The 26,311-nt window shown below is 41.4% G+C and overlaps 2 protein-coding genes across 2 annotated transcripts in view; one reads left to right on the top strand and one right to left on the bottom strand.

The window, feature by feature from the left end:
* Positions 1 to 407: 407 nt before the first annotated feature.
* mfsd13a (major facilitator superfamily domain containing 13A) lies at positions 408 to 8,988 on the bottom strand. The gene is made up of 9 exons (XM_069160168.1): positions 8,877 to 8,988; positions 6,903 to 7,167; positions 6,620 to 6,699; positions 5,111 to 5,560; positions 4,900 to 5,020; positions 4,396 to 4,492; positions 3,904 to 4,075; positions 2,628 to 2,821; positions 408 to 2,026 (listed from the first exon to the last, which is right to left on the bottom strand). The coding sequence occupies exons 2-9, from the start codon at positions 7,068 to 7,070 to the stop codon at positions 1,779 to 1,781; spliced, it is 1,530 nt and encodes a 509-aa protein (XP_069016269.1). The 5' UTR covers positions 7,071 to 7,167; positions 8,877 to 8,988; the 3' UTR covers positions 408 to 1,778.
* Positions 8,989 to 12,529: 3,541 nt separating this feature from the next.
* Positions 12,530 to 26,311, top strand: part of sema4gb (sema domain, immunoglobulin domain (Ig), transmembrane domain (TM) and short cytoplasmic domain, (semaphorin) 4Gb) — a 38,218-nt gene continuing 24,436 nt past the window's right edge. Inside the window, exons 1-2 of the mRNA XM_069160165.1 lie at positions 12,530 to 12,582; positions 17,845 to 18,149. Of these exons, the coding sequence (XP_069016266.1) occupies positions 18,005 to 18,149 (145 nt within the window). The 5' untranslated portion in view covers positions 12,530 to 12,582; positions 17,845 to 18,004. The remainder of the gene's footprint in view (positions 12,583 to 17,844; positions 18,150 to 26,311) is intronic.

Here is a 26,311-nt window from a genome sequence, read left to right as displayed (position 1 = left end):
TCAAAATTCACCAACATATTTGGAGATACACCTGACATAACCCCAATGATAATTTCTGAATTTTAACACCAACGTAATCATTTTTATGTGTGGACAATAAATCAGGTATCACTACGAACAGGCCACAGTGTCTACCTGTGACTGTAGGTACAGTGAATACTCGTCATAATACACCTCCCTCTGCTTCTCTCCAAGTCGCCAGCACTGGAAATAGCCGAGTGCATAATGAACGCTGCAGGTGAGGGGGTTCGAGTCCCGCCGGAGGTAGGATGCTTTAACTATGAATAAAACTATGCACAAACATCAACTGCCAAATAAAATGATATTAATACCAAAACAAACCAAATACCTTAAAAACAATCCAATAACTAGAAAAAAAAAAAAAAAAAAACGGCACAAGAATGATGTAAAAACAACCACCAGCGAAAAGACGCAACTTTATTGATCCTCAAGTCACAGCAAAGTGGTAAGAAAAACAATTATATGATCAGTAGACCTCAGAACGGTTGGTTATGTGTGAACTGAGAAAAATTACAATTGCCTGTATTATTTACTAAAATCTGTGAAACTCAAGATCCTCATGGCTGAAACCCTGAATGTTCTAACTGTGAGGCGACAGCGCTGACGGCCGCACCACCAACTTCATCAATACACCTGACATCATCAGAATGATGTGTGATTTTTCTTTCCGCACCTTCTCAGGAGACCTGAAGATCCACGGTTCGAATCCACTCGTGGACAAGTACAACTGTTGCAACGTGTGCATGTGATTTACTTTCATGTGCTTTTTGTCTTCTGCTGCCTGCAATTTGCTCGGACGGCGATCGTCGCCGCTTGCAGCTACATTTTGCCTCAAAAAAAAGTGTCGTGGCGCAAGCAGAGTTTGGTTGGCTTTCAACATAAACGAGATTTATTTCTGGCAACGTCACACAGTCTTTGTAATAACCTGAAAAAATACAAAAAGTGAACTGACAGTACGGTTACCGACAAAATTTCCTGCTTTTCAAACTTTCATTACCACAGTTCCTAAAAGTGTGTCACAGTCAGAATGTTAGAAGTCGACATGACAAAATGGCAGTCTTGTGCAAAAAAAAAAAACAACAAAAATACATCATCAATACTAGACATATTACAAAATACAGTTTTAGACATCAAACTGGCCGAGCGCTTTGTGTAAATGTAGAGAAATAATCACCTCTGAAATGCACGTTTCATGCAGCATCAATAGAACTCTGAACACATTTTTATTTTTTTCATCTTCTAAATAACATTAGAAATCAGAGTTGTGTCTCTGTTGTAAACCTATCGTCCTCCTGTTTTTTTTTTGTTTTTTTTTAAAAAGCAGGCTGTTGTTATTTAGCAGCATTCAGACTGTGCTCTACACCCCAACTATGCTTTTTACAGTTTTAAAAGAGGGGAAACCCATCTTTGGCCCCACACCACGAAAAAAGTTGTCACCTCCCTCTCAAAGGACTGATTGGTTTCACTTTTATCTTTTGGTCACTGGTTCAAATATAAATATAGTTCATTATCTAAATACAAAAAAATAAGGCAAATTCTAGTTTTCCCAAAATGTAGTTTCACGTTCTTCCCAGTGCATTTATTTTTTCACTGTACGCAAAGTTACGTGTTATGTAAGAGTTAATGTTTGTGCACATAAGGTGGAGCCGCAATGCAGCTCCGTGTTTCTTCTTCTAACACATTTTGATCATGATTGTAAAACCAATTATTCAAAAGTGCCCGTGTGCAGCTCCACCTGTTTTTTTTTTCTACTCGGTTCATATGGCCTTGACGTCGATGAGGCTGCCGTGCTGGGCGCCCTGCCTCAGGCTCTTGATCCCTTGCAGCTTGCGGCCGTGGAGTGTGAAGCGAGACCAGCTGGCCAGCTGGAGCAGGGCGCAGGTGATAGGCACAAACACCAACATGTAGAAGCAGCCCAGGCGTAGAGGCGGAGTCCCTGAGCTGGAGGCAACGCCCGACACCGAGACGGAGTCCTTCACGGGCTCCCTCTCAAAAATATCATAACCTGGGGGGGAGGGGGAAACAGAAATCCAAGATGAGGGAAAAGCAGTGAACAAAAACACCGATTTTTTTTTTTTTTTTTGCCTTTTGTGATGGAGAATCCCGCAAAAATTAAGAATATATTAAGAATCCCAATTATCAAGACACTCATAATAAAAAACAACAACAATAACACATCAGATGTATAAATGGTTTTGGTTCTAGATGGGCAGCAAAACAATTTTTACTGTTTGCAGGTAAATAAATCTCCCATCTAAGCTTTGGCGGGGAAGTATTCATGTGATTAAAATTACACAAATTCAATATTGGCTGAAGGGTGAGTCTGCACTATTGTTATTAAAAGAAGAAGTGGCTAAAACACACACTAATTTTGGCTTTCTATTCGACTTGTTGGGCAAGTCACACGCATTTAGAGCTTCACCAGTCAAAAGTTTTCGATAACATAAAACTTTACCAACATCACATTGAACAGTTAATACTGGAATTCTAATAATGTGCCGGACCAACTGATCCTTTTGATGCAGAAAAGACACACAAATGCAGCAACTTTCTAACAGCCTTTGAAAACAAAAAAAAGGACGGAAGCCGAGAGTGTCCGTCCGTACCTGTGTAAACACATAGCAGCCAGGTGCCGATGAGCGGCGCGAACGTCTGGCCGGGTTTGGTCAACAAGGCCACCATCCCAAAGAGGAGAGCGGAGGCGGCCTGCTGGCGCCGGTTCACCACAAAGTCCTCGTCCACCAGGTCAGAAATGACCAGTTTGAGCAGCCTGCAGGTTCCCTCTGTAAAAACCCGGTTACTGGAAGGAAGAGACGACGCGTTACAGCCCGAACAGAGTGGAGCGTTAGCACATGCAGGTCATCAGACATAACGCTGTTAGAGGAGGAGCTAAATATAGTGTGAAATACAGATACAGCTGATTTACTATCAGCTGAGCCTGAAGATCTGAGAGGAAGAATCAAAAGCATTAACAACCACAGCTGTGACTAATACGACTACTGAAGCGCTCGGCTGCTTTGTACTTTGAGAGAGCGTTTAAATGCTGTTCTTGGCTACGAGACCAGCACGATTATTTGACATTAACAATCTATTCTGTTTATTCTGTGTTGTATATTGCAAATTATAAACAAATTTGTCATCCGGGGGCTATAAATAAAATGTTTACAGGAAAAGAAAGGACAAATGTAGCATGTTTGTCATTTTGAGGGACAAAGAATGCACAAAAAAAAAAAAATGGAGCAAAGTTTAAATCAGATTTGCCCGCCTTGGAGGTCCGTGGCCCAAACTTTCTTTGTTTTGGCGTCAAGCTAGTGCGTAGTATCCCAAAAATAAACATATGCATGCTTTATGTTTGACAAAAAATAAATAAAATTACTATCAAGCAGATTTCAGAGCAGTATTTTAATCATTCTGAAACTTTATTTTAGATTTTAACAAGTAAATTATGTTTAAAATATACTGTCTTTAAATCAAATGCAATTTCACACAAGATAAACATTTATTTTTTGGCCCGCGGCCGTCAAACCAGATTCATTTGTGGCTCTTCATCGGAAAGAATTCGGGCAGCTCTGGTTTAAAGTTTTCCATGAATGAGTTAACTCAACATTTGGATATAAGATGTAGCAATGTTGAGTTAACCTTGGAAACAGGCTGTGACAGAAAGAGTCGTCGATGCGTCGCGGCGCAACTAATCTGTGACGTGTTTGTGCGTTCAGCTTCGGAAAAATGATAAACCTTAAAATAAACAAAAAAAACAAACAAACAAGCAAACAAAATTGTGTCACACATCGGATCCCTCGATGTGAGTGCTGATGTGTGTGCGGGGCGGGGCGAGGAGGGAGGGAGGGAGAGAGGGGGGGGAGGGGGAGGGAGGGGGCATACCTAGCAATGAAGATGCACAGCAGATAAATGTGGTCGGCCCCTGCTAGCAGCATAGCCACACTAAGTCCCAGTTTGAGCATAAATAGCCAGCGGATAACCTGGTAAACGCCGTAACGCTGGCACAGGGTCAGGAAATACAGGTTGTTCAGGTGGGGGGCAATGTAAGAGATGCCTGTGTGGGAGCAGAAGCAGAGCTGCGTTAAAATAAAAAGACGATAAAACAGCAGAGAAATTAAAACAGTTTGAGAGAAAAGGGGAGTGGCGTGCCAAAAACAGTGCAAAATTATAACAAATAAGAAGCTCGCCTGTTTTAAAATACAATCGGATCGGCCTAATTAAATCACTTCATTTCAACATTATATTGTAGGCTATTCACTTCTATTCACAATTGGCTGATATATAAGTTTGCGATGTTCATGGTATTATTGATGCCGTCTGTAGAGACCCTTGAGGAATGTGAGAGTAATTTACCGTCTCGTAAAGAGATCTTACCGAGTAAGATTGAACCGGTGGAGGCGGAGATGCTGTCGGACAAGAGGTGCTCCAGAAACAGAGGGAAGAAGTTGCTGTTGAAGTGGCAGTGGAACACCTGCCCGAAGGAAGAGACACGAGAGCGTGATGTGACGGAGAAGATGAAATAAACAAAACACGCCATTCAGGTATTTTTTTTTTTTTTTTTTTTTTGCATTTACAACTACATCGCCAACAGTGTTATTGATTAGGGACTTCATTTTTCAGATTAAGGGTCTGAGTGTTTGGGTTTGTAAAACCTTTAGGACAATTTGATGATATAAATGATATATTTTAGATTTTTCTTCTGTTTAAAATACTAGAACAGCTAACTCAACAGGGTGAAGATAAATTTTACTTTCAACATTCTTATTTTCATCGTATTTGCTGTAACATACGAATAAAAAAAAAATGCCACGGTTTTGATAACAAAACACATTCGCTAATTATATTCGTAACATCCAACCCTACTTTTTAGTTTCTTACCTGAACCAGATTCATCGACACGAACCACATGAAGTTCTTGTGTTTGGAGAGCTGCTTGACATACTGTCCGATGGTGACAGGTTTCTCCGGGTGGGCAAGTGGAGCATGACCGACACTCAGCCTGCGACGGTACAAGAGTGTGAGACGGGAGAAACACAAACGCCTCAAACCAACGTTATTTCACACCTTTCAAATCTTTTCAAGTTCTTACGCTTTAAGTGTCGACGCCTCGTCGTGTTTTAGACGGATTTCCTTTTGAAAACGACGCTGCAGCAACCGAGACACCAGGAAAAAGCCCAGGATGGAAAAAGCTGCCAGAGTCACGCAGAAGATACGGAAATAGTAGAAATCCTCTTTGTCCCAGAAGGAGTAGGACAGAAACACGGAGAAGGAGCCCAAAGCGCTGAACACCGAGCAGTGAAAGTTGAGGCGCGTGCGGTCAGCGGCGGACACGGCCAGGTCGGCCAGCAGGGCGCTGTGGTGGAGGTCCACCATGGTGAGGAAGCCGTCGTACAGGCACAGACACAGCAGGAACTGGAGGCCCGGCCTGGCCCACGCCACCCAGAAGGCCAGGAAGGACAGAGCGAAGAGGGGGCCATTGGTGGAGAGCGCCTTCAGGCGCTTCAGCACCACCTCTGGAGTCGTGATCGGAGTGCCCGTCCTGGGGTGGAAACACAAAGAAAAGAAAAACGTGTGAGAAATCAGCCGATTAAGCAACTTTAGTGGTGTAAACAGAGAGATGTCGGACACGTGGTCATAAACAGCTGGTGTTATATTAACGTTCAGTCGCAAAACACCAACACAACACAAACGATATGTCGTGTTAAAAGTCTGCAGACGTGTCAAACATCCTCAACCAAATCATAAGATCCGCTTTGCCTGGTCACCAACCTGATGACAACACGGAACAGTAAGTGTGTTTCATCGTAGGGAAATGCAAACAAATGTGTGTTTAACTGTTTGCTCTGATGATGCGTGCGCTCCTGTTGACATTAGAGCAGCAGTTAAAAGAGTTTAACGTGAACCATTTGGCCGGGCGTGGGTGTTCAAATGTTTTTTGCGTCAGAGATGTCGGGCAGTTATTGCGGGAATCAGAGTGGAGGAAGTCAGGCGGGATCAGAGGGAAAAGAGATGTCACGATGAAAAAGATGACTTTACACAAAGATACAGAATACATCTTCATAATAATATATTGAAGGGCAATACCACTGTGAGGGGAAAATTTAATAAATAAAAAGGACTTTTTTTGTCATTACGCAACTCAAACATAAACAAAAAAATGCACATCATAAATGACTTGACATGTATGCTTTTAAATCAGAAGTATTTCTGAGTTTTAAGCTGATAAACAGGTTTTGTTGACACACAAGGAAAGACTTCTGAAAGAAATTACTTCGACGTATATCTTATATCTCAACCACAGGTTATTGTGTCTTCTTATTGAAACTGGCACATTTTGGTCATGTAACTTCTTTGTTTTTAGACAGCATTAAAAGAACTGCATTTAACGAAGACAAAAATAAATCCACTAATCCCTTCTTATTTTCCTTGTTATCTGGTGTTGTCACATGCGCGCTTAAAAAGTCTACGTTAGAAAACACACAGCTGGTAACTGACTTGTTTTTCTGCAGCGTTTTAAAATCGTCATGTCCTGGAAGTTTGTTATTTGTCAGTTATGTGTTTTTTGTCTGAGAAGAGGGAGGAAGATTGAGACACTTACTGAGGAGAGCTGAGGAAGGAGCGGTCACTCAGCCAGCCGAAGAGAGGGTCATTCAGACTGTTCCAGATAAGGAACACCGTCTGCGGAGCGGCAGAGGAGGGAGATAACGAGACAAAACAAAACGCTTTAGAAGGTCTGCTTGCCTTTTGAGAAGACTTAATTGTCATCCACCTCTGTTTTGTCTGGCTTTATCAATAAAACTCAAAGACTCTCAGGCGACACCCGGACTTGCGTGGCATCTTCAACAGAGAGCTTTACAGACACCAGTTTTCTTCGCACTCACCTCTCCCACCCAGAAGGAGACTTTATCGATCTTGTAGATGGACACGAAAGTCTCCACATAGTAAAGCAGGAACACATTGTGGAGGATGGAGGTGAACAGGGCCAGGGAGCCGTAGAGCACTGCAGTGGAGACGACGCCTTGCCAGCAGCCCCAGACTCTCCTGCCCATTCTTCTTCCCTCAGTCTCTCTGCTCCGTCGTTTCTCCGAGCCAAGCTGCAATCATCTCACGGCCCGGGCCGACCCGAGGTCACCACCGCATCGTGGCCTGGAAAAACACGGCACGCAGGTGGGTAAGTTCGCAAGCGAGCGAGTATCGCCAGAAGTTGCTGCATCTATTCAGGGTTAAATCTCAGCACGAACGACCCAAAATAACATCAACATTCCTGAGTCGGTTCCTCCCACAGAGTCTGCGCAGACCTAGAAAAGCTGTTTTCATAGCAATGGCGCAGCAAGTACTCATTAAAGTTTGTTAGGCTGTGGGCCACTGTTCCTTTCTCTGGCCCACATCCAGCTGAGCGGTGTGTGTGTGTGGGTGTGAGAAACTGTAATTTTATTATTTTCCACTTTTATAAGCACTCCCCTCATCTGAGATTTTCTCTCATTGTCCCCATAAAAAGCTGCTGAAAGAAACAAAAGAAAAGTAATATGATTTGGTTTTCAGGCTAAGGGGAGCTTAGGTGTCATGTTCAACACTGAATTGTGAAAGGATTTTGAATGTGTGATAGCTAATTTACAAGAATGGTAAATGCAAAGGGGACAATATCCATTTTTAAAGACAAAGAAAGCACGAGCTTGAAAAGGAAATATAAAGTCTCCGTGTAACATCACGCTTGTGAATTACCGTCAAACCAACTGAGAGTTCTTCGCAACGAAAGCGAATCCTGCATCAGATTACTTTATCACTGGTATTGTTTTCACTTCCCTTTTAAAGTCCCAAGTGCACTCTGACATGAAGCACTTATGGGAGAAGGAATGCTTAAAAATAAATTTAAAAAAAATTCACAGCTGTCTTCCACAAGCTCAAACCCGGCCCGATATACAAACATCCTCAGTGGGGGAGGGAAAAAAAAAAACCATATAATATCTCAAAATAACTGCATTACCAGGGCGATGTGATGCCTTCAGTCAGAGTCAACTGCAGCTGCAAAACCGCAATCATAGGGAGATAGCAAACGTGGCCAAAGCTTTTCAGCCCCGATCGTATCAGATCCAAGCAGCGAAGCGGGATGAGTCCCAGGCCGGCTGCGCCGTATCACATCCCCAAAACACACATCTATCTTCTTAACAAATCAGAAGCGGATCTACTTAGGGTCCAACGGGCAACGAGGCGAGACGGCATCTACAAAATACCCATTTCATGTCCTCTCAGCCAAAGCCCATTCAAAAGCTGCCCCCCCCCCCCCCCCCACACACACACACACCTGTGGAGCGGGACACCAGTGATGTAACCTGCTGTGGTGAAGACTGAACTGATGACATCTGATCTCAAACCAGGTGATCAAAACACAACAACAACAACAACAACAACAACAAGGGGACATCCGTCATTTTGTGTGCCACCTGTTGCACATATACATGTGCTTGATAGCTGGAGGCAGAAATCCTGAACATCACGTGGGCTAAAATAAATTTAAAAAAAAAGGACCACTGAGTCAGAAAGACTAAAACACAACTAGGTGCTTTCTAACTTTCAAGCCATTTTCATGTCGCCCTATAAAACAAAGCTGAGGCAATATACACCGAAGAGGAAACATCTGTGACTGGCAGTAGCTTTACTTATTGTGATAAATAAATACACAGCAACGGAAAAAGGAGACGAAGCTTCTTAAAAAAAAAAAAAAAAAAAAAAAAAGAGAAATCACCAAAACAACAGACTGCTAACGAACGCTAGCATTAGCTAGCTGGTTATCGGGCTGTCCTTATAAATAAAAACAAATTTAACAACGAGCTTCAGAGGAAAGACGACGTACGTACCGATATATATACATATATATTAAAAAAAAAAAATCTTTTGAAGGAGAGTAAAAAAAATAAAGAATCGCCGGGAACTTGCTGGCTCGGCAGGCGGCTGCGTCTCCGTCCCAGACGGACCACGTCACGATACTCACCGCGTGACGTCACCGGCGGACGTAGACGAACCAGATAAGAGCTGCAGCGCCGCGCGGCGACAAAAACCATTAAAATAATAATAATAATAATAATAATAATAATAATAATAATAATAATAATAATAAAATAAATAAAAAGTAGAAAAATTTGTAGTAGTGTGCCGCGGAACTTTTTTTTTTTTATTTTTTTAATTTTTTTTTATCTTTTCTATTTTATTATTCACCTCCAAGATTTATCCAAAGACCCATGAAACAAATTGCCCATGCTTCATTTGTGCACGGTACACAAGTCACACAAGGTTCCGTGTTTGTACTTCCCCTCATACAAATAACAAACCTAATAACAAGAGCGAATCCCTGTAAGGGTAAACCACATTGTTCCCTAAAAGCAAGTTCCAAAGTACACAAGGTTCCGTGTTTGTACGTACAAAAAAAAAAAAATCCAAGTGACTTTTTTTTTTTTTTTTTTCATTGCACAAACTATAAGTTTGCACGTGGTTGTAGGTATATATATGCTGCATCCCAGTTTTAATTTGTATTATTAGAAGGGGGGGGGGGGGGGGGGAGAGAGAGAGAGGTAGTACCAGCATTTTTAAGAGTGCACGGGTTTACCATGGACTGTATCTGGGGGCGTGCACAAATGAAGCATGGGCAATTTGTTTCATGGGTCTTTGGATAAATCTTGGAGGCGAATAATAAGATAGAAAAGATGGAGAAAAAAAAAACCAAAGGTCTGCGGTGCACTACTGCAATTTTTTTCAATTTCTCAAAACGTTTCAACTTCACTAAAAGTTGAATCACCATCAACAGGCCAAGGTGGAATCTGAACCTTTAATAGCAACCTTGGTGAAGTACAATCTTTTACCTGTTGAGTTAACCAGACTGTCAGTTAACCCTAACCCTAACCTTAGGGTTATCCCTAACCCTAATATCTACTGTCCAGAATAGTCTGCAGCATAGTCACATTTGAATGAATATTTGTGGAGTTATAGGTTGCAGTGAGCCAAAGGTATCTCACGATGCACTAAGTCTTCTTGGAAATAATGGTAGTGCAGTGGTTAGTGCCATTGCATCTGAGCTATAAAAGGGGACTTTAAAAGTGGGGTTCAATCCCCCCCCTTATTTCTTTTTAATCTGTTTATGGCTTGCGAGCCATTTGGCCACGCCCACTCGCGACTCCACTAAAATACGACATTTTTCGCCAGGTGAGACGCGTGTACCAACTTTCATGAGTGTTTGAGTATGATAAAGCCTCCAAAAATGCAGTTGTTTACGGAGATTAATAATAATCGCTTGAATAACAAGTGTGCAAGCCACAGGTTGTTTACTTCATTCAGTGTGCCCTTTCTTCATGTTTTCTCATTTGATATCTGGCTTGTTGTATTATCATTATGTAAGCTAAGCTTATTAACAGCATTCAAATGTGTTTAATTGGCTATATTTTACTAAAACACTGCAGGTTTATTATATCACCAGTGTGTTACACAGCTTGAATTTTATTGTTGAATTCTGCCCGCTTTGATAAATAAGTAGTTTCTCTGTTTGTATGTGGACACGTTGAGTCTCAGTTCCACTGAGTCATTGGTGGTTAATGAGTTTTTTTCCACGATATTCTTCTGACATTGTTTATTTTTTTCTCCTTTTCAGAAACCTCATAAAAAAGGCATCTTCTTTGCTCACCCTTGATCAGCAAATTTCTTCACCACTCTCAACTAATTTGGATTTTTACCAGTCCCTTAAGTGGTGGGCTGTGATCAATTCTTAAGTGTCCAAAATGAAAAATATGATATATTTTTCACTATTTCAGGTCTCTCAATGTCCTTTAAAGAAGCAGGGATTGGAAGAATCGCTTGTGACGAGGGATTACAGCATAGAGAGGGATTCATATAAGATTTCATTCATTCTTATACTGTGGTGTAGACATGCAAAATATCTGGGACAAAATTAGGCCCATCCCGTTTTGCAAAAATCGTACAACTGTCAGATGGTCTTAAAATATTTCTATAGCTACCATTGTATACCTTTTAAAATGTATTTGAGTGTGATGGCAGAGAGAAGAGAGCGTAGTCAGATTAATCTCTCTGATAATTCCTGAACGGGACATGCTCTTCTTCTTAAAAGCTAAGCAGGGATGAGACAGGCTTTTCATAATATATTGGGTGTCAAAAAAGAAACAAAAGCACCAAAAAATAATGTGGGTCTTCTCAGTCTTCCTTCATAAACATGCTGTTGAAAGTGCAGCATAAATCCTTATACAAAGGAAGTCTGGATGTGTCAGAGTCAGTAGTTTGAAGCAGAAAGGGGAAATAACATTTTGTTAAAGTGATTAATGTCTCTCTCATCAGTAAATCCATGGAAATAATGAGTCATTTTTTTTTAATCTATAAAATACAGACATGTATTACACACTTTAAAATAATATCTTTAAATATTTAGCTGCATTTTCTTTAAAACTGTTTCTGTTTGGACTAGAACCCCAATAACATGAACCTATTTGAAGCTAGATGTTAAAGACAGCATGGACCATTGGATAACTTTATTACAGTTACAAACGTGGTCGAGTCAGACATTTTAGAGCTCAAATTTTGCCTGTTAAATATAGCCACGTTCCAAATGAATATTAAAATGCCTTTGTAATTTGGTTACAGAAGGTCTGTGAGAGCGTGGGACCATTTTAAGAAGAAATTCTGGTCAATATACTGTAGCCCCCTTTTTAATATTAAGATTTCCAAGAAAACAGGACAGCGTTGGGAGGGAGCAATAGACGCGACACAGTTTGTGGCGATCTGTGATCTATAATAAATTATGTAACTAAATTCATAGCCTGGAACTTGCAATTTAAACCACCGTCATAAATAATTGTATTATGCAAGCAGGGAACAAGGATTAGAAAACCGACGAATATTTGTCTTTTCATGTCTTCTCCAGCAGGGGTCAGTCACAGATCACAAGGATACCACTCAGACTTGACTTCTGGATAGTAAAAGATAGTACGATGCCACATCAGAAAGCTTCATAGTGCTCAGTACTCTTTCCAGGCATTCGTAAGAAACAGCAGTATTCATAAAGAAATGTAACCTTAAAGTTAAAATGTTTTAATCCTATTTTTATGTTAAACATCCATTCAACTTCTATTGAACTGGAAAGCTTCACTGAGATTAAACATTTATCTGTCAAGAGAGTTTAGGTCAAGACAGATGGACCTGAAATCACAAATAGAACCTCTTTGCAGATTATTAAAGATATGTAGGCAAACGTATTCTTAAAATGTGCTATATCATCGTGAAAATGACAAAAGTAATTAAAAACACCAAGCTACAAGTGTAAAAACAAGAAAATGGGCAGGTTAGATGAGGAGTTAGAGTCTGTGTGTGTGCGTGCGTGTGCGTGTGCGTGTGTGTGTGTGTGTGTCCTTGCGTGTGCGCGCGCGCGTGCGTCGGGGGGTGGGTGGGTGGGGGGGACTTGGTTGTGTTTGAGCATTGGGTAACTGCAGCAGAGCTGCTCGGTGTTTCGTCGAGGAGAGGAGAGGAGCAGACGACTCAGAGGATTTTTAGCTCCGAGGAAACCAGCAGGTGAGTTGAGTCCTCTCCTGCTTTTGTATGTTGTTGTTGTTGTTTTGTTTTTTTTTTGGTACCTTCACCGCGTCTTCGAGCTGCTTCCTACTTTTCCTACCCTCTGTGCATGAATCCGTACTCAGGTGAAGGTGACCAAACAATGTGCAGTGCTGTCCCCCCCCCCCCTCCTCTCAGTGCTGCAGTCCAGGTCGGACAGGTGCGCTTGGGGTGTATGTCCTCACGTTCACAGCGGGTGCAGACAATACGCCAGATGTTACTTCAACGCCATATTGGTGAAAGTTAGATGTAGTAAATGATGTGTTAGAGTAGGGTTTGTGTCCGTATTAGGACGCTCTTAAAGTCACTAATTCATCCGACTTGAGTCGAAGATAGAAAATCATATATAGGTACGTTGCGGTTCTTTTTTTTTTTTTTTAAAGGTTTGTTTCGGCGTTTTACTTCTGGAGGACGTTTGGAATTTTAGATAAAGGAGACAAAGCCAATGGGGCTGAGAGAAGGATGCTGGTGGTTCCTTGTGTCTATAAAAGATGTGAATATAGTGGCTTTATTGAGGCTAAATAGGCCTATGTATTTGATTTATTCTTTATGGATCACTTACAAGGCATGAATATATTGGAAAGAAGTAGGCTGCATAGCTCCATTAATGTGGAAATTGCTCCATATTCCCTTGTTACCTATTCAAAAGCCGACTTGAGCAAAAGCACACTATCAGCAGCCAAGTGTGCTTTGGTTAGTAATTAGAAGTACTCAAGATATGCACAATGGACAATTTCAGAGTGTATCATCTGTATAGTGTTATGGAAGGTCAAGATGGAACTGATTTGACTGGTTTCATATACTTTTGAGAAGTTTATTCATTAATTATCTGCATATTTTATTGTTTTATATCATGTCTTATATGAAATATCATATTTTAACATAAACGTGTCAAAAAAGTACAATGTTTTCTCTTCAAATTCAGCCAAAATAAGTGTAAAGTAGCATAAAAAGGAAATACTCAAGCATACTACAAATGCTGCTTCCATCATTGCTGGTGAGGAGTCATAAATCTGGAGAAGTTCGTGATCCATCACTGGTCTGTAAATGTTAATATGACTTTGATAAATGATTCTTAGTGAGGTATAAAGTCTACAGTTGTAAAAGTCACCATTATGCATTAAAGAAATACTTAAAAAACAATAACAATATTATTAATTCAATTACTGGCCATCCCTCTGGTTCAGATGGGGGCGGGAGATTGTAGAGTGTGTAGAGACAAGCACAATGTTTATCACTGATTTTTAAAATTTAAATTGTTTTTATTTGCCGGCTGAAATTTGTGAAGCAGTTCATTGAAACATAACATAAATAAACAGAATATGCAGTGTTTGTGCATTACTCTTCATAAGAGGGTATTCAACATCAATGGCGGGTGGAAAAAAAACCAGATACATTCACATAAGGTTCGAGATTCATCCTGATTTTGATCACAAAAACTTAAAAAAGCTAAAGCACTAGCTTTCACTCTTGAGATAAAATGACTATTATGAGTTAAAAGACAAAGTTAATGTCCTAATGTGCCATTAATTTGACTTTCTTTGGGAGTTTAAATCAAAATGAATGTTATTTCATTAAAATGTTGACAGCTGCTGAGCTGGGATTGGTTGTGGTAAGCGGGAAGCGTCTGTCATCAAACATCATAGATAGTGGATGATGTTAGAAGTGTCACCAAGCAGAAGAAATTAATGTTTAAACTCACTGTATTTTTAGCCATTAGAGTCCCAAGAAGAAGTCATTACACATGATTATTTGTGAGTGTGACGGCAACCAGACCCCAACAGGAAACAATTCTTCCACAGCTGGTGTATATTTTCTGTGGAAAAAGAGAGGCAGATAATTTACATATATATCCACATTACAGTGCACATAACCCCACAGGGTGAAGCCCCTTTCATTGTTCTCTTATTGAGCAAGTAATCTCATTTATAGTTCAACTGTGTGCCGGCTCTTATTGGTTTGGGATTAAAAAAAAAAAAAAAAAAGGATGTATAGATATCATATTCAAGTGTGGCATATAGTCCATGATACATAACCCCATTCAAAGCAAAACAGTAATCAAAGGTATGACAGCGTGTTTGGCATATTTAGTGGCATCGTTTGAAAGGACATGCAGGAAGAGCTGTTTTATTGATCTTCCTGCAGAAATGTCAGACTCGGTATCCTCCTGCTGCTGCCTGACAGCGGCTCAAAAAGCTACTTTTCAGACGTTTTTACTTTCTGCGTAGACTAATAATGTCTTCGTTTCGGGATGTTTGATGAACACCGTCACTGAATTTAGCCTAAAAACGACCCCGCAGGTGTGGGTTCAGCTCTGTGGATCAATAAACAGGATGAAATTGATGAAAAGGTGTTTTTTTTGGCCGCCGCCTTGCTGTTGTTGTCGTTTCGATTCCTCCTCGTCTCCCGTCACGCATGAGACTCTGTTCGTGCCACCGCCGAGGCAGATGTGTTTACCTTTCCCTCCTGGAGTTATCCGGCTTTTATAACTGTGGCGACATGATGTTTTCAACACTCAACAAGCACGTACGACGTCGGTGCAGATGCGTTGAGAGACGGTGTTTGCTGAGTCTTACATGAGGGCAGCAGATGAGGAAGAACACGAGAGAGGTCCTCTTCATCTGCTGCCCTCTATTTTGCCTCAGCTTTTCTGGAGGTGCATCAACAGTCATCAAACGACACAGAGTCATGTTGCACCGTTGCTCTCCCTTCACTCGCAATGTCAAAGGGAAACTGCTCTGATTTTACACATCAAAGCGTGTTTACCGGTCTTGTGGAGCGCTAATGCATACGTGAGAAAGTTTCCTTGGCTCTACAGGGAGCTGGGGGAAGACGGATAAAAACAAATTTCATCAGTGCCGGTGGGGTTCAACTAAAAGTTTGGAAATGTAAAAAAAAATATGGAGGTGTGGAGTTAGAAGGAGGTGAGTCGGACTGATGTCTGTGGCCCGAACCTCATCTGTGCTTGAAGCGACGACAACTTGAGGCCACGTTAGCTGCTGCTCGCACAACACACCGAAAATTCCAACCGGAAAGTTCACGGCCAAGTTGCATTGTGGGTGATGCAGGTGCCAAATTTTAAAAGTGTGGAATGACAAAAAAGATTCTTACTGGTTCTGCTGCATTATTTCGTGAATCTGAATCCGTATCTGTTATATAAGTGCCATGCTAAATCTCTTAAGTTAAATCTAAGTTAAGTGTTTTTGTTTAACTGGTAGTTAATGCTTATTACTGTATTTAATAAGGACAATAACACCCTTAATAACTATTAAGTAAGGCATAAGTTGATACCTTAATTAGCATGAACTAAATGATTATTTATACCATTAACTAACTGTTAATTAACTAGTAGTTAATGCTTATTACTGTATTTAATAAGGAGAATTAACACCCTTAATAACTATTAAGTAAGGCATAAGTTGATACCTTAATTAACATGAATTAAATGATTATTTATACCATTAACTAACTGTTAATTAACTAGTAGTTAATGCTTATTACTGTATTTAATAAGGAGAATTAACACCCTTAATAACTATTAAGTAAGGCATAAGTTGATAACTTCATTAATGTGAACTAAATGATTTAACCATTAACTAACTGTTAATTAACTAGTAGTTAATGCTTATTACTGTATTTAATAAGGACAATTAACACCCTTAATAATTATTAAGTAAGGCATAAGTTGATACCTTAATTAACATGAATTAAATGATTATTTATACCATTAACTAACTGTTAATTAACTAGTAGTTAATGCTTATTACTGTTTTTAATAAGGACAATTAACACCATTAATAACTATTAAGTAAGGCATAAGTTGATACCTTAATTAACATGAACTAAATGATTATTTATACCATAATATAATGACTAATTGGCGCTACAGCTCCTTATCTAAACCAAACATCCTGTTTACTGTCCAATATGTGTTTTCATCACAACAACGGTAGGTTTTGAGGCCCAACCACGGGCATCACATTGACTAAATAGTTCTGGACAGACACACGGTCAGGGGTTCCCTGCACCATAACTCGACCTCTTCCCCATCTCCTCTCCCTCTTCATCATCGAACAGGTTAGTTTCAGAGCTCGGCACCCAAACGGCTGACAGAGAGGTCATTAGCCCCATTGTGATTCATGCTGCGAGTGATTAGCAGCAGCAGCCGTGGCGAGATTAAGCTGGGAATTCTCCAGCGTGGCTGCGCGGCGGAGCGGGATCCACAGTGTTGACCCTTTGATCAGTGACAGAGCCCGAGAACGGGCAGCCAGGCGGAGATTGTGCTGATGGCACGGGGCCTAATCTTGAGATTATCCATCATGCTGCTCCAGTGTGCACACAGCTAATTAAGAGATGGAGTTGTGTGTTGCAAATCTCACGTCACAGGGATGCATTATTTAACACCCCAAACTTTTTTAATGGTCTTTCCTGCAACGGCACCTCAGTCATTCTCTTTGGCGAATTGTTTGTAATCAGAGAGCGATAATGAAAATCAGCAAGTAATTTTCTCTTCATGCTATCAAGCAGATGAGAGACTTCACGCATTTATGACTAATGGATTCATTAAAGTTCATTGTTGATGCTTTGAAATATCTTTTTTTTTTAACATTGGGAACATTAAGGGCAGCTTGGAGATGCTTTTAAATTTTATGATTTTGTTGCAGTGATGACCTGTTCAGTTGTTTTCTAACACTTCACGTCTGTACTTTTAACGAATGCCTGAAAGTAACCGTGTACATTTACTCACGCAATGTACTTAGATACAGTTGAGGTATGTTTTTGGTTATTTTAGACTTATGCTTCACTACTTTTTAAGAGAAATACTGCACTATGTAATCCACTAGATTCCTTTAAAATCTATATTCACTGTTGATTCTGAATAATAAATGCATTGCATTGCTGGGATGAGCTTTATTTTGTCTCCCAATTGATTTATTTATTATATTATAATACACCAGAGTTGATTTTCTGCATGTGACTACTTTTGTTACTTTTAAGTGCATTTTGCTAAAAGGCTTTTTCTAAGTTGAAGGATGTGAGAGTTTGGATATTACCAACGTGCACAGTACTGTCGCACTCAGATAGCAGAGTCCTTGTTCTGCAAACGCACGGTTTGTTCTTAAAGTGACTGAGCTCCAGTTCCTCCTCAATGCAACAGCATAGTTTGGTATGCTGGAGCATTTCTCTTTGGGTTAAACAAATTGTTTTTCTCTTTCTCTGCAGAGACTGAGTAAGCTCTCAGCTGGAGGATAATCAAAGAGTCTGCATCTGGTTGCAGCCGGGCCCCGCAGATACACACTTTTTGTTTAGTGCACAACAAATTAAGTGCAAGCGAGGCTGTGCTTCGAGGCTGTGCTTCGACGCGGGTCTGCGGTTTTTCAAGATGGGAGATCAGAGGTCAGTCCAGCCGCCCCTGGTCCTGCTACTAAGCCTGATGCTCCTCAGCAGGCTGTCGCAGCTGTGGGCCTTCCCGTTCAGCCCGTCCCTGGACCTGGACGTCACTCCCAGGACGACTGTCTTCTCAAAAGGTGAGGAGCAAACAATCTTGTTGATTCGAGGTTTTAACCTGCTTTTGGGAGGGGGGGCATGTCAGGTTAAATGGAAGGTGCTGAGGTACAGTAGCGTGCCGGTATTATAAATAACAAGAGTGATTTTAAAAACATGGTCAGTAAATAGGACTTCAGCAGTCTCAGTGACACTTAAACTACTTCTTCTTATCTTAATCTCATCAGATATAAAGACAGAGATGTGATGTGTTTCTGATTCAGTGTGACTTACAGTCAGAGGATATCGTCCATCTCTGGAGTCTTCTGTGAATACAGGCCCATAAATCCGCTTGGAAATTGTAGAAAATAAATGCTCCTTTATAACTCCATAATGTGGCGGAGAATCATTACACTTTTCATGTTTTCTCCAGTGTTAAAGCAATCCAGTATCCCGAGGGCACACTGCAAACAGGAATTGCAAACTTTTAGAGAGTTTGTCATATCTGTAATGGAGCCAATCTGCCAAAATGTAAGCAAATATTGGCTAAAAAAAACGCAGGGCTCAAGTTGCCGCCCACAACCGAACTCATTGAATGAATGGCAACACTAGACTTCCTGATTACATCCCCCAAAGCGTTTTTGCAACAGTAGATGTAAAACATTACAACACGGTTATCACCCCAATAGAAATAAGACAAACAACTGTGACGAAGTCCGTTGACATTAATAAAAGGAGGGATGTTATTGGAATTGGTCTTGAGGGGGTCGGCGGTGTCACACTTTTCTAAAAACGTCTGCTCCAGATGCCTCCACGCAAAACACACGTGCACGAGCCCGGTAAAAATACTCACCTCACTGTCCTTATTTTTGCTGCTGCTCCGGCTGCTTCCTTCCCCTCCCCGTGAAAGAAGTGGCACAGTTTTTCCGAAGTTGGCCCCGAAGACAGCTCTTTTCATGCACCGAGTTATTAATCGTCTCTCTCATGCCCTGTCCTAGATCACACAGCTCAGCAAACATTCCTAATGAAACAATAGACGAGAGGCCGCCGTAAATGAGGAACCTGAGCACAGTAGACCTGATCAGTGTCTGTGCAGAAAATACTGCTGAACAGGCATGTTTTGGTATTTACACACGTCACCGGCACCTCTACCTTTTCCCTCCCACCAGCTCACCCTCCCCCCCCCCCCTCCCCGCCCCCTCCCTCTCTCCTCGCACCCCCCAATCACTGCGGCAGAGGCTACCGTCGCGGCTGCAGCGAGGAAGGAGGGAACTCCGGCACCGGCAGCCTGGATGCCTCTTATACCGCCACTCCACCCCTCTCCACTTTTTCTTCCTCTTCAGTCCTCTGAGGACGAGTATTATTAGCGGACGGGCGGAGTGAACAGGGGGCCGGCTCCATCGCCAGCCGAGCTCTCCGGTGCAATGTCATATAAGCTGTTGAGAGTGTTGCAGTGTGGAGATGATATTTCGGAGATGGGAGAATACGCTGATGTTCGGAATCACAATCAGTCTGAGCGATGAGAATATAGCAGAGGAGGAGCCCCTTTTTTTTTTTGCTGTGTGTGCTGCATTTCCTTGATCCAACCTGAGAGGATCATCCGTTTCGTTGCTGTATCGTCCTTAAAGGTCCACGTTTCGCTTCATAATGCAGTGATTTGCTGTTTGTAGACACTGCAGATCTACAAAATGCACAAATACTACTTAAACAAAAAGTAGTTCCGATCCAGAGATCTGATTGGTCAACTGAAGATAACTCGATATATCGCTCCGCCTTCTCAATGGCAAATATATAATTGGATAGTCATATTCATATAATATGCAATATAAAGTTGTTTTTACTTGTTATAGGCCCATTGTGATCAATTTGGTGAGATCGGGTCTCTTTTTCGTCCATTTTTGTCGCTGCGAGCACCGTAACACCACACTTAAAATCCTAGCGGCAGCTAAAAGCAGTTCGGTTTTAACACGACACGGTGCTAAAATCTAAAAGTCCATCGACATCTTTTTTCAGCAGATATCTTAGTTACAACAAGACTGAGCTAGCTAAGAAGTTTTGTGTTTATGTGCTGTATTTATTCACTTTGAGATATGATGTTTAGAAAGCCTCTGTTGCTAGGGTCGTTGCTAAGGGTAGGCCTACTTCCTGGAGTAGTAAGCATTGCGTACGTTACGTAAGAGTCTGCTGACGCGACTGATTGTTTTGAAAGTTCTTAGTCATACCCCATCTATTGCCATGGAAACAGCTCGCACGAACAAAAAGTTTTACTGTTTAAGAGGGAATATTTCATTTAATAGGTCATTTGTTGTTTATTCAGTGATGTTTACGACCGCATCACTCGCGCCTGTAATGACGTTAAAGCTCACCCTCTCGTGTAATGTTGCTTGAACACGGCCCTGCTTTTACGACCACCGCTGTTTACTGGACCCGTTGGGAGCTGAAGCCTCGAACTGATGACTGATATCGTTTGGTGATTTATCAAACAAATGAAAAGAACGCACTCGGTTGACTCTGAAGAGTTCATCAGACTGAGCTCTTTCATTAAGCCTCATTAAGTAGGTTTCGAAGTGCATCACGGACCGAACTTATTGCCGTTCCGTTCTGAGAGCCTCGTCCCGACCGTCATGCTCGTGGCGGTTTATTTACACATCTCTGCCGCGGATTATAAATCATACATACTCTGCTCACAGCGGGTACGTGTCTGTGCTGCAGCCGGAGGCGGTCTATCGGCGCACATTTTTTTTTTTTTTTTTCCCTCCGTGCCCTCGTAGAAAGTTGTCCTTGACCTACTTCTCTAGTTGTCAGGGGAGGCGAGTGAGTGCATGTGAGAGTGCAGGATGTGCACGTGTGTCAGCATGCGTCTCATCAGTCTCAGAGTGCACCCGTGTGTGTGTGTGTGTGCGTGTGTGTGTGTGTGCTGGGGCTACTTGGGTATGCATTTAATGTCATGTAAAATCTGCAGACATGCATCCACCCTGTCACTTCAGCAGCGGAGACACATGTCAGCAGGGAGGATGGACGGAGGCCGCGTCCCTTCGCGTGAAGATGACATGTGGGGGTGTCACTTCCTGCGGGAGGATTCGCATTGTGTGTGTGTGTGAGTTAGCCGGGGTTGAGGGGGCGCTCATTAATTTACCGGTGGCCTGCGCGAGTGGGAGTAAAAGGACACGCCGCATCAGAGGGAGTTCAGATTTATGATGCAAGATGACTTCATGCGCTCTCAGATGGAAATCTCGAGGGACGGGTACGTCGGAAACGCCACCATCAGCTCAAGGAGAAATTAAATGATTGAAAATGAACGTTTCCATCCAATGATGTTCATTTAAATCTTTAATAATGTTCAACAGATTGTTTATTGGCATAAACCCAAAGATATTTATCAACCTGCGACTTTGCAGTTCCCCCGTGGAGCGTTGTGTTGTTTTGGTGTCCCACAGCTTCACTGTGTTGACTCAAATATAATCGAATGTCACCACATGTGTGCTGGATGTCTCAAGAAGTATGTATAGTACATAAGTAAATAATGGTTTTGACATATGCAGTTGAAATCCGACAGTACGTAGGAGTTGTATTTACACTTTAGTTCTGCTGCTCCCACGTGGCCAGAAATTCAGTGCGAACAGGTTACGTTAAAGTCACAAAAGAAATCCTCCATGCAAGAAAAACTATCGTACTTTTCAACCTGGGTCTTGATCTTATATTTGTGTCTAAGGATGCTCCGTTGCACAGATCCAGAAACGCATCATTACCAAAACATCATCCACGGGAGCAAGCAGCAAAAGCTTTCCAAACAACGTCTAACTTTAGATAAATCATTTCCACTAAGCAAACACAGACTGCATTCGTTTTTTTTTTTAGTTTGTTAGCTAACCAAACTACCCGTATGTAGGAATGTATGTAAAAAGCAACTTTTACCACAACAGACATGATAAATGTGATCAAAATATTGTTTGCTTATCAATATAACTTTATGGCTGTGGGCTTTAATAAATATTCAGGGTCTTTTCCATTTAAAAAGGAGATATATTGGCTGAATTCCAAATTGCATACTTTTTCTTTTTACTTTTGGTACGTACTGCAGCTCGCCTTAAAAAGTATGTACTGTTGCATGTAGTGTGCATATAATTTCAGACATACTATTTCTTCATTAAAATACACCTTAAACTTTGAACCTCATATTACTGCAATCCATTGCGCGACATTTGAAGTAAAAAGAAAAAGGGTGGAAAGTCTCGTCTTCGTCCTTTTGGAAATTGCAACTGGGCAGAGCATTAGCGCCGACATCTCTGAGTCTCAATCGATGTGACGAATCTTCCGCTGCAAAGGATTGTGGGTCAGAACAGCCAGAGAAACATGCTGGCCAGCAGACTGCAAAATACAACCGGATGTAGTGGGACATCCTGGTGTTTTTGACATACTACAGTTCACATACTATGAATTTGTACATACTAAATAGTATGGTAGTATGAGTATTGGAGCACACAGTATTTATATACAGTTTAGCATTTCAGAAATCCAATTACGTTTGGAGCATTTATGGGCAAATTTGACAACTGAATATAGATTGTGTTTGTGTGTTTATGACTCTTTTTTTTCCCCTCTCCCCGAGGTGTGATTAATACTTGACTGTTTTCTGGATTCAGCTGTTTGCCCTCTGGGCAACCTGCTCCGGCTTCCCCTGCCTGCGCCACCAGACCTGAAATAATGCAGTTGTGAAATATTGATGCTCTGTAAGTTGTCTGTTGCTGCTAGAAGACGCGCAGATGGATAAAGAGGTTTTAGTTGTAAAATTCCTGATGGTCAGCTGTATTATTATTATTATTATTATTGTGGTAGCAGTAATAAAACCTGCCAGCTTGCTGCTTTATTTTTTTGTAGCTGAGGTGTTTTCTGGATCCAGTGTGGTAATTACAGCGTTGAGGAGGCAGACTGCTGATGATCAACAATTTACTGTTCAGAAATGTCTATTACTGTCTTAGCAAACAGCCGGCGCAGCTGCATCCACTGCGTGTTTTCATGCTTTGGACCCTCCAAATCCACCGAGACTTCCCATGATGCTTCGACAGCGTCTCCCTCCTTTCAGTGCGATTCTGACAGGATCTTATCGGTGATTCGCTGATCGCATCTAGCGAGACCTGAAATAACACCGGGACTGCTGTGCGCTGTTGCACGTTGGGGTTGTGTTTGGCTTTCTTTTTCCCAGATGAAAGTCTTGGCTGTGTTTCATCTCATTCTGCAGCCTCCCCCGGTTTAACAAAGCGAAAGTTTTGGCATCTGATACGAGCTCTTGAACAGGTATTGTGTTTGTGTCATTGTTAAAAGCATGCCACTTTGACATGATACCTGACCAGTAAACTGAGTATATACTTCCTTTTTCTTGTAACCATTAAAAAATGTTATAATTTCCACTTTAGGAACGACTTGCAGGCACATGTACGCTTGCATTTTGCCTTAGTGGTATCTATCTGTGCCAACAATGGGGGTGGCCCTTTGAGGATGCAGGTATTTGCATGATATAATTCTACATCCAGAGGTTGCAGTAAATCTCTGATTTAATAAGCGATTTGCTTGTCGGAGAAACAACAGACCGATCACAGCATTGTAGGCGGGATTAAGAGAAGGCACGTCATTTAAAGCGTCTACTTAAGTGAGACAGCCTGAGACTGATACAACTGGACATGTTGCTGTCCATGTACAGAAATAACATTGACATTGATGCAAATCAAGAGTTAAACATTTTAATGCAGCTCCTGTGTTAACTGAAACTGACATTGATGAGAAAAAAAAACAAAAAAACAGGCTACCTCACTCTATGCAAGAGATGAATGGTAACCATAGCAACAGTACTTCCTGTAACTACCTTTAGTGAAACTAGTCTAACGATGGGTTTAAAGTACTCTACAAAGAAAGTTTAGGAAATGGATTTAAATCTGAACACGGCTTCTGTGTTTGCCGGTGGTACCCAATGGTGGAAGGAGTACTCCGATCTTTTACTTTTTTTTTAAAAAGTATCAATACAACAATGGAAAAAACATGAAAAAAAAACTGTATTGAAAATCTTACTTAAGTAAAATTGCATAGGTACTGTCAGCAAATTGTACTTAAAGTATCAGAAGAAAAAGTGCTCTGTGTGCAAAATGTCCCAGTTTAGAGTCCTATATTTATCATGTATAAATTATTTGAATATTACTTCATTGATATTAATGAATAAATATTGGTGGAGCTAATTTCAACATACTACACTGTTGTAGTTTCTAAATATTATATAATAATGCATATACAGCAACTGATCATATATTGTTAGGTATAAAATATTGAGCTAAAAAGTACGTAAAGCTGTCCGGTAAATGTAGTGGAGTGGAAGCAGAAAGTAGCATGAAATGGAAATAAAACATTCCTTCCCACGAACTGATAACATCTAATGTTTTCATGTGGAGAATAATGGACTCGGCAGAAGACGCGTCACCGCACTTCACATTTCCACCTCTGCCTATTTTCATATCCAAGGCCAGTTGTGTATATTTGCTTACATAACACAGAGTCATGTTCATTGACTCTCGCGCCTGGTAAAGAAAATGCAGAGGAGATTACATAATGCGGGGAGAGAGTCGACAACAACTGACACGTCTCTGACACTGTCCGAAGAAGTTAAGTCAGTTGCTCCTTCCGGCATTTGTTCCCAAATCTTTTTCGTTAGCACGTGTTTGTGTGTGCGTGTCACATGCTGTCCGTAGCGGGTCCAGTGATCAGTGAGTCACACAGGAAGTCACACACACATAACAGATGACAGTGGTAGACACACACACACACACACACACACACACACACACACACACACACACACACACACACACACACACACACACACACACACACACAGAGTGGATTTACTATCATCTCGGACCCCACATGGAGGATTACAAATATCCCAGAGCATGAGTGCGCACATTCTGGTTGTGCCACCTGTGACGGCTCAAACACAGTCATTCTGGCAAACACACCACACACACACACACACACACACACACACACACACACACACACACACACACACACACACACACACACACACACACACACACACACACACACTCCTCAGATCCTCTGAGTCACTGACAGAAATTTCTTCACTCTTTTTCAGGCGACAGACGACGGGTGAAAAAGTGTGTGTGTGTGTGTGTGTGTCTACCACTGGAAAAACTGACAGATGTTTCTGTGGAGTCGTCATTTTGACCTCTTCCCCTCATCGAACAATGTACTCTGAACATTCACACAAATCAGTCTGCACACACACACACACACACACACACACACACACACACACACACACACAGAGGGTGACACTTGTATACAAGATGACAGCAGTAAATAGAAACCAGCCAGCAGGCTAAGAGGCTCTTGGCACACCTCAGCGCTCTGTTGACTTTCCTCATAGATTTTTGCAGCAGAGCACAAGGTGCAGTGTGTGTGTGTGTGTGTGTGTGTGTGTGTGTTTTTGTGTGTGTGTGTGTGTGTGTGTGTGTGTGTGTGTGTGTGTGTGTGTGTGTGTGTGTGTGTGTGTGTGTGTGCGTGCGTGCGTGCGTGCGTGCGTGTGTGTGTGTGTGTGTGTGCTGTGGATACAAAACTGGCTTCAGGGAACAGTCGGGCGACATCTGCGTGGGCCTATTGCTGATTTAATATTCATGGCCATGCTCGTGCGGATGAAAAGTTGAAATATTCTGATTCTTACTTTGTGTATATCTGCCTTAAAGCTGCACCAGTCAATATCTGTATAGTAACAGTGAGTACATGTAGTGAGGGGGTGTTAGACCTCAACGAAGGTAGTATTTTTTTTGTTCAAACAGCGATGTTTCACGAAACATAAACAATTTGTTTTGGTTCCTAAACCAGACCTTAACCAAAGCTTTGTGAAATTAGTATTTTTATTTTTGCAAATGTCGTCAGACATTTGAAAATGCTCACATACGTTTGCAAAAGTTCACATAGTTGTGTATTTGTACTTCCCACACTGAGTAAAAGCTCTATACTTTCTGCATTTGTGTTGTGGTTTGTCGTGTTTGTGCATTCAGGTAAAGAACAAAATCCCAATTTCTTCTCGTAAATCTTCATGTCAAGCCGACAGATTGGTTCTTAAACTGTGATTGCAACTCATTGATTTTCGCCTCAGTGATTCAGACTAAACGGAAGATTGTTTTTTGTTTTTTTT

The sequence above is a fragment of the Embiotoca jacksoni genome, unplaced genomic scaffold (assembly GCF_022577435.1).
Source record: "Embiotoca jacksoni isolate LCO1_2020_lvr unplaced genomic scaffold, fEmbJac1.0.p SCAF_26, whole genome shotgun sequence".
NCBI classification, from domain to species: domain Eukaryota; kingdom Metazoa; phylum Chordata; class Actinopteri; family Embiotocidae; genus Embiotoca; species Embiotoca jacksoni.
The sequence above is the reverse complement of the archived record's forward strand: the minus strand, read 5'-3'. Positions and strand labels throughout refer to the sequence as shown.

What these genes read in the sequence shown, in the direction of transcription:
- mfsd13a (XM_069160168.1), bottom strand. Translation starts at nt 7,070, where the DNA reads ATGGGCAGGAGAGTCTGGGGCTGCTGGCAAGGCGTCGTCTCCACTGCA. An exon ending in GAGGCGTCGACACTTAAAGC is followed by an intron (nt 5,021 to 5,110) that starts GTAAGAACTTGA and finishes GTACCGTCGCAG; the next exon opens with GCTGAGTGTCGGTCATGCTC. An exon ending in CTGTGCATCTTCATTGCTAG is followed by an intron (nt 2,822 to 3,903) that starts GTATGCCCCCTC and finishes TCTTCCTTCCAG; the next exon opens with TAACCGGGTTTTTACAGAGG.